Genomic DNA, 12,143 nt, shown 5'->3' with positions numbered 1-12,143 from the left:
AAACCAGTTACCCCAATAACTGGCTAATTGACAATTAAGATGCTTGTTAAGAGCCATAGGGTTCAGCCAGCTGCACTTTCAATCCAATTGCTGCTTAAATCACTGAAACTTGCACTGTTTCAACACTGTAACTTCTTCTCACTGTTTGCCATTCCTTACACTTGTCCACATTGTTACAAACTCCATTTTAAAATGCTCACTCCATTTTGTAAAAGGCTACTGCAACCTTCATTTTTGCAAAACCCTGTTGTAATCTTATTAGTTTAGATGTGTGAATAAGGTATGATGCCAGCCTGTACTGATGAAATAGAGTTCAAACAGCCCTAACAAAGTAAGAAGAGTCCACCCTAAAAAGAAAAAAAGATCAAAGCCAGGTCCGAGACTGAAACCTGTTGACGGGTGATCAATCACACCGAACCCAGAGGCAGCAAGACCTATAGACTCTGGATTCAAACTGAGGCCTACAAAAGGATGGGCGAGATGGAAGACTTTGGGTAACATTCTGCTGCCACCATGGGAGGGCAGACCCAGCCCTTCTTTGTGCCTTCTTTGTGCCCAGCTTTCCTGGCCAGTTAGCTTGTGGTGGCTACAAACCCAAGCTGCAAAAATCAAGCCACGGATTCAAGCTATGTTCAGGACTGGTAACTATACAGCAGCTGCAGAATATCTGATCACACACACACACACATACACCCTAGATGTTCTGCAGCTACTGTATAGTTACTAGTCCTGAACATAGCTTGAATCCATGTGCACACACACAGGTCATAAATCAAGGTGTGTTATAATAAACATGCCATCTTTGCCTTGCCCCCTGAAACGATCCCATGTAGTTTTGTCTGCATAACATTACCTGTTAACTGAGCAAGTTAGAACCAGGGAAGGCCTATCTTAGGCCCTAATATGGTCCCCATTGCTATAGTATCTGAGATCCTCACAATTGTGTGTATAGTTATCCTCACAGAGCCCCTTTAAAGTAGGGAAGTACTATCAGGCCCATTTTACTTATGGGAAACTGGGTGTAAAGAGGCCAAATGACTCATCCAGCAACACATAGGAAGTTAGTGGTAGATAAGGTATTTGATCCCAGGTCTCCCAAGCCCCAACCATTGGACCATGCTTCCTTACCAGTTATCCTACTGAAGACTACTTGTTGATAATGAGATCAGCACATGTTAGTAAAACAAGCAGGATAAGAAAGGAAGAAGGAAGCTTTGTATTCTGATAAGTGCACACAACAATATGAACCTCAGACTTATTCAACCACCAGTGAAAATAGCATTGCAGTTAAACTGTGTCTATCAACAGCTCGTAGAGTCTTGCATTCCTTTTTCTGGAAAAATGATGTGTATTTCATAAGGGTGAAAAAGTGCAGCACTAGGTGAGATTTTTCTCTTTACTGTTAACACGTTACACTGTTCAGTAGGAAGCAAGATTGATGTTTTGACTGCTCATTATCTTCTTCATACCATGAATATGCACACCATTGTCTAGAGGACAGTGAATGCATAGTAAATAATACACACACACACACACACACACACACACCCCGCTAGCAGTGTTCTCCCGACCAGGTCAGAAATAATTTCTTCTTTGTGCACATACAAATAGCATTTATACAATTAACTGGAAAAGTTAAAAATGAAATTGACAGTGACCATTTTATTTTTCTGCCAACCCAGATCTATCATTTGCAAGCTATTTTATTCATTGAAGAGCCCTGTGTATGCCACAAATTTCATGAAAGAACATGGCTGCCAGAACTGCTAGACATGATTTTGTACCACTTTTGCTTAATTTGCTATTATTTTCACATACCTCAAAAGTTCTCAAAATGAGAATAAATTAAAACAGGTAGTTTCCAAGACTGAATGATCTGACCTCTGGCGTGGTTTGTATAAAATAGAGTGAAAGCAGAACAATTTCAATATCACATTCATTTTTAGTGATGTTAGGAAGTGCTGTATATTGAAATCATAGAATTGTAGGACTGGAAGGGACCTCAAGAGGTCATCTAAGTCCAGTGCCCTGCATTCATGGCAGGACTAAGTAATGCATGTCTACAGCTCGCACGCTATTGTGCTAGAGTCAGATCTTGGACTAAGTTGGTGATCCATTTGTTCTTGCAAAGACCGTGTAGACAAAAATTTTTGCAAGAAGTTTACAACCACTAGAGATCAGCCAGCTAATAGAACTCTTACAAAAGGAGTCCCATTGAGCAAGTTTATGTTGCAACAAAAAAAAAAGGAGGTGCAATAAAGAAAGCAACTGGAATTTTGACTGACTGCAACTTCATTATAACAGTTAAACTTCAGACAAGGTAGCTCCCAAAGGCAGCCTATCCTAGCAGTAAGGAAAGGGGAAGCAGTAGCCAACTTGAGCTGTCACAAGCCTCCACATAGTCAGTACTCAAATCCAAGTAATGCCACATACTAGGCTTGGCCAGCCCATATAAATCCCAGGCTTTAAAACGTCTGCATCATTCTGAGGCCTAATGAAAATCTGCAGCCCCATTCAAGCCACCACACATGAGAAAACTCCTAAGTATCGCCATAAGAGCTTAGGTCCCCCTGGGAATGCCTTCTGCATGGAAGGTCATTTAATGCCAAGTTTTCAAGAAAGGGACATTACTGCAACTTCCAACCTTTAACGTCAGGAAACCCAATAATCGTATCCCTACTGAAGCAAAATCTAACCTCAGCTACTGAGAACTTCCATACAAAATTGTAATCCTGGTTAAACAGCCACAAGTTTTGTGAACTAAGGAAAACCTGCATCTTCAGCACTTAGATTATGCCTTCCCATCATGATTTTATTGCATGGCTTCAAATAAGAGATATCAGCAAAAACTGATGGCTGCAACTGTACCACCACATTAATAGAGCAACAAGGAAGAATAAGGTTTAGGAGAAAGCATAGCATGTTTGTAATGGGGGGGGGGGCACAAAACCACTATCAGTTTCACCTGGCATGGCCTTTTATTGATGCACCAGCACTTCTGAGAAGTGGGATTAATCAACAACAGCCTCTTTGACAAGAGGGAACTACCATTGGCCAGTAGTCCTGTGAGATCACCATCCTAAATCATATTGCCTAATATGAATGAGATGGCAAAAATTAGCCAGTTGTGCAATAAGCTATATTTCCATAGCTCAAACTATGATCACCATTGGTTAGGCACGAGACATTTCAAAATAAAAATAAAGGCTATAAATCCTATTTAAGTAGTATAATTTAAGAACAAGTAGTATGCATATTTCATTGTTTGAAAAGGAATATTTTTAAGTTTTCCTAGTATCATCCCAAATGCTTTAAAACTAGTGTCTTTTCAACTATTATATTGCCATGATTTAACTATATATTCCATAAAGATCTATAGTAGAAGTGCCATTCTGTCACTTCACAAATTCACTTTCTAACAATGCTAAAAGTTAGGACTTATTTGACTTGGCTTTGTTCAATTCTGTTGCCATGGCATGTATGCACAAAAGATGTCAAACTTGCTAATATACTGGTAAGAAACACTAGCTCAATACAATATGATTAATCTACTTAAAGAAGCAAATACTAACATGTAAAAAGAACCATAATTTTGTGCTCCATTTACACTACATTAACTTTAAAGACAATGAGATTAACAAATTGTATTTAAAAAACCATACACACAGCTTTCAGGGTGTCCTAGTCTAACGATCTCTCCTTCCCATGCTGCTGCATATTACAGTAGGGGGAAAAACTGCATATTTCTCAGCAGCTTTTGTGAATGCAGCTAGAACACAGAACAGAATAAATAAGCCAATGAAAATCCACTTACACAAACCAAAAGAGAGGCACTTGTTCCCATGTTAGACCTGCGTTGGTGTGTGTTGCATTTTCAGATATCCCACTCAGAAGACATAGCCACATTGCTTCTGTTCATTCATGCAAACTTAACCACAGCCATTCAGAATGTTAGCATGGAGAGTGAAGGTCATTAATTTGCTATTTTTAAACTTTAGCCTAGAATATCACAGAGATTTCTACTGAAGACAGAAACCGAGTACTTGTAGACATGGATTTCTCATGGCAAATACTTGCTGCTACATAGTCACATGGCAAAAGCTCACTCAAGTGCACTATCAAGAGATGTTTCCATGGCACCTAACACCCACACAATGTCATAGCTTCCTGAAAACTCAGACGGATCATTTGATATTCAGTTTCCTTCTTAACATGGAGAGATGTAAACAAAACAATCTTACTGACCAATCATCCTTGCCACCTGCAAACAATGGTGAAGAGCATATTCTGAATTTATGAAGTAAGCAAGGGCAAAACACATGCAGAGTTTTAGTTAAGTGCTTTCATTCCTTGCTTTTGTGAAGATTTTGCAGATTTTTAGGTATGACAGGTAATAAAAATATGATCCTTTTGCTAGGCAGGGAGAAAAAAGGACAGGGGTGTATTATATAGTAGCCACTACCCAAGCACTCCTCCTGGCCAGAGAATGCTCTACTGTACTCTACCTGTATTTTCCTTCTTTTCACAGGACACTAAAGAGCCATCTTAATCTCCCCTCATATCAGGGACCACTGACATTCAAATACTCAACCATATGGGACACAGCAGGGCTTCTCCCCAGTCTAACAAGCACTCACTACCATGCCCAGTCTTCTTTAAAAAGGTTTCTTTATTCAAACCTAAGCACATAGCAGCCAAGACAATTCCTTAGCTTACCTTTTATCATAAGGTTTCATAGCCTCCCCTCCCAAAGGGCTCTGCTTCTGGTAGTTTCTCAGTCCCAGCCAACTCCCTTCTCATAGCCAGTTCTCATTCAACCAGACCTGCTCTCAGCCAGCTCTGTTTCCCTTCTGATCACCTAGCCACTTACATTAGGGACCCACCCACCTCCTATGACTTCTCCCCCCAAAGACAGTCTACCCCAATCACTCCTCCACTTACTGCCCTCTGACAGGCCTTTATAGCCCCAGGTGTAGCCCTGTTCTCTTTAATTGGCTCAGCTGGGCCCACTTGCTCTGCACAAGGTGGGGGAACTGGTCTACTGACAGGAACAAGTTACCCTGTGACAGGCAGACCCAAGGAAAGAGAAAGGAAGGCATTGTTATCCTGCTAATACAGTGTGCTCTGTTGGCCAACAGTGTAGTCTAAGTGGGCCCCTATCTGCTACCCAAGCTGGGGGCTCATATATATGGAGGTCTTATCCTGAGATTATCCCACCTAAGACAAGGCTCTGTGTGGTATTGTCCCCCCACCACTTCAGTAGAAAGTCCTGCCCATCTGAGCCTCTCCTGCTACCCCAACACAGCTTTCTACTCGGTAGGGTAAGGATGAGCCTCCTTATATATATGGCAGGCTCCAAGCAGTGACATGCCACCCCACAATTGTGTGTTCCAGGGCTTGAGATAGACATGCACCAGGGCACGCTACTCCTAGAAGGAGTGGCAAGGCCCTCTCTCACCCCACTTGCCCTAACACACCCAATAAATGGCTTTATTACCAAAATGGAAATTTCTGCAGGAAATCTGTTTTTGACTAAGTTTTTCAGATTCTCATAAAAAATCCCAAACCCCTCCGCCTTCCACAAAAAACACCCTTTGGTTTTTAGGCCATCAAAATCTGAAACTTTCATCCAAAACTGAAAGCCAAAACCAGTGACATAGGGAAAAAACATTTCCCAACCAGCACATAAGGAAGATCTCAAACATTAGCTCCACTCACCTCATGTTTGCAAGATTTTCTTCACTACCAGGAGCCCAGAGACTTTTTTTTTAAATGAAAACCTAGATCCTGTGGAAAGTGGTAGCCCTTGCAATGGGTTAGTGGATTGTTCAAGCTCTGATTAATATTCTGGCTCACATGCAAATATGGATGTCTGCAAGAAGAGCAATAACTATATCTGTATGAACAGAAACCCATTTATATATATAGGAAATAAAAAGCAACCCAAACAAAATCAAACCAAACAGCCTTCAGAGTTTGAACATTGTTTCTTCATTATTTGATCAACTCTGCTTATTATCATGTTGTAGATTACTTGATTGCAAGATGGAAACAGATCTTTATTGCTCCTGTACCTGAGTCCTTAAACCATTCATTGAGGCAGAGGTTGTATCATTTTTCCCCCCACAGGATTCCTTAGGAGCCTGAATCATGCTCTCTAAAATCTCAGAAGATAAAAAAGCATATTCCCTAACACCTATTGTCATTTAGTTTAAATATATTTGAAATAATTTCTCAACCCATTAATGAAATGAATAATTGTGTATCATCTATTGTCGCCATGTACTCCCTTATCAGGAAATCCAGGAAGACAGACGTGTTCTTCGGGGAGGTCTGTGAACTGAAAGATCTGTATCTACTCAATGTTTGTCCAGGGCTAGAATCACTGGAAGAACTTGTCCCAATCTCTTACTACTTCCAAAATAGAAAAAGCTTTCTGAAAACCATACAGTCAGAAACAGCTTTTCTCTTGCTCAACAGATAGACTTATAAGGTAAATGTCAATAAATATTGATTTCAACATACACACAAATGGATGAAAAAATATTTCCATAGATAATCTAAACTTACAGATGGGCAAAGCAAGAAAAATGCTTTGTTTGCTTAGCATGTTTTGAGATGTGATGTTGACAATGTGTTTAACCAACTATAAAGCTTTACCTTTTTGCCTCTCAATTTGTCAATTATTGTCTGATCCACCCACGACTTCCTGTAACTGAATGTTTAAATAGATAAAATAGAAAAAAATGCTGAAAAATATTGATATTATCCATTAAAATTATATAAAAGAATTGAGTTCTGCTAAGTCTATCTATGGATTTGAGATGTCAGGGGTTCACCCCAAAAAAAACCCCACAACCCACAGTCCAATTTAAGAAAAGAACATAAAAACAGTTTAAGAATTATAACTGATGTAATCCTTCTCTGGCCTAGTAGATAACATTAGCCCTAAGCAAATACCTTTTAAAGCAAGATGACAAGCACTGGCTGAAAATGGATTTTCTGTTCATTTTTCATGGGCTCTGAGGTAGCACAAACAAGAAAAAAAGGAGCAATGAGTCATCATTTATTAGCCTGGAAAACTAACTGTTCAGTTTGTTTGGTTTTTTAATTGCCATTATTCTTTGAAAACTGATTTTCAAGAGCAACCTGCTGTGTTTGAATATCAGATACAAATAGGCCCATTTAAAATGAAAGGAAAACACATTTCAGTTCCCTTGGAACAGTGAGGGGCTAGATTTTAAAAAGGTGCACCATGTCATTGACATCAATGGGAGCAAAGGGTCCTCAGCACCCCACCAAAGCTGTTCAGTACCCTGCAAGATTGAATCTTTCAGTTGCATGTCCCAAACAGTCACCAGCTCACTCACCAGTGTAAGAGCACTTGCTCATTTTCAATAGGTGGCAATACTACAAGTACAAAAAAAAAAAGGCTATCTAAACTACACGGTGAAAAATAAAGGAGTGATCATGTATTCAGGGCTGTGACAGAAGGCTGGGAGCTAGCACCTGAGCCAGCACTCTGATCCCCCTGGTACCAATTAGAGTGGGGAATGAAATGAAATTATCTAATCAGGTGGGAAGCTGGGAGAGCTAAAGAATTAGTCCACCAGCTGGAGCCTGATAAGATAAAAGAAGGAAGTGCTGGGAAGAGAAATAGGGCTGAGGGAGATCTCCTCTCTGACCTTAGGGGGAGAGGCGCTGATAGTATAAGAGTCACTGTAAATAGCATTGCTGTAAGGAAATGTAAGAGGAGATGGTGGTGGGAAGTGAAATAAGCCATACAGTGTGGATACCTAACTTATGAAGTCTGAACAGGGGGGTAGAAGCCAGGAGCATATGGGACCTGCTCCATGGGCACAAGTGCATTCATTACTTAGTTAATGGCATATGTTGTGCTACTTAGGATGTAAATCTCCACCATTAAAGAATCAGGGGCTGCCAAAGAACCCTACTGGTAGAGGTTTGCTCTCTTTTTGGTATAAGTGGCTGAGTAACATATGAGGGACTAATTAAAAATTAGCAACAAGAACCTTTTTGTAAGTGTCCTTTATATTATAAAAAGCAGGAGTCCATCACATAACCCAGTTATGACAATGCATCATATCTATGTTCAACAAGAATGGGAAAAAAATGAAACAGAACAATTGTAGGTCACACCTAAGAGAGGGCCTGCCCCTCCAAGCGCTTACAACCAGCTAGAGGTGGTGGCACATACTACTCTTAATAGTCCCATTGACCTCAAAGATCAGGCCCACAGTTATAAGACAAACCTCTTGTCTGTGTTAGTAGATCTAACAGGTGCATATAGTTAAGCATGTCTGTACATGGAGAATTGGAGCTTATTTGTTTTTGCTTTCAATGATGAAATGGCTCTTTGGCTATTAAATGTTGAGTGCCACTGTCTTAAAGGGCTTCTTCCCAGACCTGTTGCAGTCATGAAAAGAAGAACACAAATAGGAAGGGAAAGGAATAGCTTGCTTGTTTCTCCTGGTAAATGAAAAGGTTAGCTCAATATCAGAGATGCCAAAATCACAAGTGAGGCTAAGGCAGCTATAGTAAATCAATGATCATTCAGCATAAATTATAGAAAAGCAGCCGCAAAAACACAAAAACCAAAAACTTATTTTATAGTAGTTCACGACAAAATGTGATTAGGTTAATCCACTGGTCTGCATCTCATTTTGGTACATAAGAAACTATCCAGCCATGCCAGGAAATAAGATCTTACAGGTTTAGAATAAAATCTCTTTTTCTATTTTAAGGAAAGGGGTATAAAATGATATTTTTTTAAAAAAGAGACAGACTAGGCAGGCAGAAATAGCAGTTGTCTATGCATGTACTTTTCAGTATGGCCACAGGGTGGTGATGCAATACTGGGAATTATTTTAATAAACTGTTACATTTCTGTGCCTTCTTTCCACAGCTATACCACTGAAGTATCCTGAAAATATTCAGAGCCAGGTTCATGCTGACAAGTTTCCCCTCAGACAAACCAGTCCTACTTTTACCAGAACTGAAAACAGGTTTCCAAAGTGAACCCAGCTGCCTATCACTTTACACTGTATTCACTGGATCATGAGCCACTTTTAATTAAATTTGGTGCAGTTGTAAACACAAAGGTAACAGGAGAAACTAGGAACTGGGGAGAAACCATTGAGTGCCTCTCACTGTCTAGCTGACTGGGGAAGATAGGAATAGACAGGTAAGAATTCCATCCAGCACTGAGTAATCATTGGCAAAGGAATAATTCATGAAAGAGATAGTGTTTCCATTTTAAGCTTTCAGTCCCCTGATTTTCCAGTCAGCCTTTAGTCTGTATACATTTTTTTCCATATTCCAGTTACACTAAATTAAAAAAACCAACACTCTATATGTACACTGGTCATCAAAATATTCAAATCTCTAAACTCTCCTTGAACAGCAGCAGAATATGTTTTCTTTGATTTCCTTCTCCAAACTATATTACATGAAAGTGGTGCTACCAAGAACCACACTGTCATATCCAAGAAACAGATTTGTCTGATTCTATCATGTTTCACACAGATGAACTTATTGGGAAATAATTTTAAAAATATAGGCCATAATTTACACTCTTAAGCCATTTACAGACTGGATTGGAAACAGCATGCTCTCTACTACTTGTTATCATCATCTTGTTGTTGTGAAGGCCAAAACCACTACTAGGTTCAAAAAAATAATTAGATAAATTCATGGAGGATTGGTCCATCACTTTTTGTGAAGGCCATCAGCACGGGATGAATTACACTCATGACGGGGAGGAGGGAACCTAAGCCTTTTAGATCAGTAAATAGAACAGAGATGATAAACTATCAAAACAAACTGACAACCTAAAATTGCTGTAGCTGCAAATGCATCCAGTAATAGAACATAGCATAGAAATGAGAAAGAGCTGCTGTGCTTTGGAGTGACTGGTTTTGAGCATTGCTCTAATTACAGCAACCTGTATTTAAAGGACATACACTATTTCTTTCTGCAAAAGAGCTATAGAGAAGTATTTAACCAGGAAAGTTAGTTGAGTTACCTCCCTCCACAGTATTGCTATTACTAACTTGCAGGACTGACAACAAAGAACTGTCCTGTTTCTTCAGCTGGTATGTTATAAATAGCTGTTTGACTTGAAAAAATACATTTCTGACTGGAAAGAAGTTGCTCCTTGGTCCATGTAAATGTTAGTGTTATTCTGAATTGCTTGTGCATTTTGTCCTTTGCCATTTTTAAAGCAGAAACATGTTCTACTATCTGATAAAATGCACATCTGGTAAATATTGTATTTTTTTAAGTAAACTCTCTTTCACTATAACGAGGACCTTGGTGCCAATGAGAGTTGCATGCAATGATGTAGGGTAGTATACACTACCTATGGCTCCTCTGGTAATTTAGTAAATCCTCAAACTTCAATATTTAGGTAAACAGTGGGATCTAGGAACTGCAGTCTCACTAGGGGGTCTTAATCAAATGAATTTACTTTTTAAAATAAAATGGCCAAGTGTGAAGGTAGGTATCAAAATGTTCACAGTACACAAGTGGCTTCCATCTCATTTCAGAACACCTGAATATTTAGCATCTTTAATTACAGTAAATACTATGTCTCTGGGCATGAAACAATGACTTATTAATGCTTAAATTGAAATGACTATGATTACACTAAGGTTATTTAGAAGTGTCATAGGTGAATGTATTTATGTGGAGCTCCAGCTCATGGTGCAAGGGCAGCCACACTGGCTAAGGATGCAGGGGAGGGGGAGTCCAGGACAGATGTGCAGGCAAATGGCTTCCAGTGGATCAATGGGAGGCTCTCAGGTTTATAGATGGGCCCCATGACCCAGGCTTATGGATGGAGTGGCAAACCCCATTGGGAGGAGAACCCTGTGAGATGATCATTGTGGATACTACTTCTTTCAAGGCCCTTGCACTTTGTCCCTTATTAGAACTAGTTGAAATTTTGAAAAATTTCTAACTACATTTTTCTTTAATGCCTCCCATTTTTTCCAACTAAATATTTTTTTATGCCATCATGCAGCAAGAAAAGTCTGGGCTTAATCAAACGGAAAGAAAAGATAGAGGATACTTCAACTTTTTGGCACATTTGATTTTTTTCCCCCCCAATGAACCATATAATGCAGGGTTTCTCAAACAGGGGTCGCCGCTTGTGTAGGGAAAGCCCCTGGCGGGGCAGGCCGGTGTGTTTAACTGCTCCATCTGCAGGTCCAGCCAATCACAACTCTCACTGGCCACAGTTCACCACTGCAGGCCAATGAGGGCTGCTGGAAGTGGCGGCCAGTATGTCCCTCGGCCCACACCGCTTCCAGCAGTGCCCATTGGCCCAGAGCAGTGATCCACGGCCAGTGGGAGCCGCGATTGGCCAGACCTGTGGACGGGGCAGTTAAACACACCGGCCTGCCCCGCCAGGGGCTTTCCCTACACAAGCGGCGACCCGTGTTTGAGAAACCCTGATATAATGAGTCATTCCTACTTGTTACCACAACCACTACTGTAGTAGCAACCTCAGAAGTAGCATTATGCTCTATGAAAGAAAGTGCCCTTAGTCATAAAAAGAAAAAAAATCGGTGAATCAGTTTTTGGAAGAGGGACTGAATGAGAACATGACCTTATGCAACTTGATGTGCATGTCATGTTGCATCAATTTTTAAAGTAACTGCAAAAAACTAAAGTGCATAATTTGGATATGCTCTTTCACTATAGGTCAAACTACAACACTGGCCACATATAAAGCAGTTGGCTAGCTATTAATATTGTTACTCAAGAACTTCTAGCTGTCACCATAAAACAGAGCACCCAATGACATTTCAGCACGAACCGTACTTCCAGGAGAAGAGGAATTATACAAGGTCAGCAGGTGACACATGCTGACTTTCTATTTAAGACAAGATTCCTACATTATAGAGTTCATGATTGAACATTATAATGTTGTTCCTAGCAGTTTAATGGATATAGTGTTCTATGCACCCTTCTCACATTTCCAAGTTTATAACCATGTCTGATTTTTGCTGCTAGAGGCTCTGGCACAATTCAAAAGTGGCCTCTAATTTTGGGCATCTCTGCTTTTGGGTATTTAGCTTTAGACAACTGAATTCTTCTTTTAAGAGATAATAAATATG

The 12,143-nt window shown here is 40.0% G+C and overlaps 1 protein-coding gene across 7 annotated transcripts in view; it reads right to left on the bottom strand.

Moving 5' to 3' along the window:
* FAM13C (family with sequence similarity 13 member C) overlaps positions 1-4,896 on the bottom strand; it is a 243,414-nt gene extending 238,518 nt beyond the window's left edge. For 4 of the 7 annotated variants that reach the window (XM_039547397.1, XM_039547401.1, XM_039547398.1 and 1 more), the window contains exon 1: positions 3,815-3,928. In XM_039547397.1, the coding sequence (XP_039403331.1) occupies positions 3,815-3,844 (30 nt within the window). In that variant the 5' untranslated portion in view covers positions 3,845-3,928. Of the gene's footprint in view, positions 1-3,814; positions 3,929-4,716 lie in introns of those variants that run through there. The other 3 variants (XM_039547402.1, XM_039547403.1, XM_039547404.1) reach the window with 2 other exon arrangements.
* Between the last annotated feature and the right edge of the window lie 7,247 nt (positions 4,897-12,143).

The sequence above is a fragment of the Mauremys reevesii genome, linkage group 7, assembly GCF_016161935.1.
Source record: "Mauremys reevesii isolate NIE-2019 linkage group 7, ASM1616193v1, whole genome shotgun sequence".
In the NCBI taxonomy this organism is placed as follows: domain Eukaryota; kingdom Metazoa; phylum Chordata; order Testudines; family Geoemydidae; genus Mauremys; species Mauremys reevesii.
The sequence above is the reverse complement of the archived record's forward strand: the minus strand, read 5'-3'. Positions and strand labels throughout refer to the sequence as shown.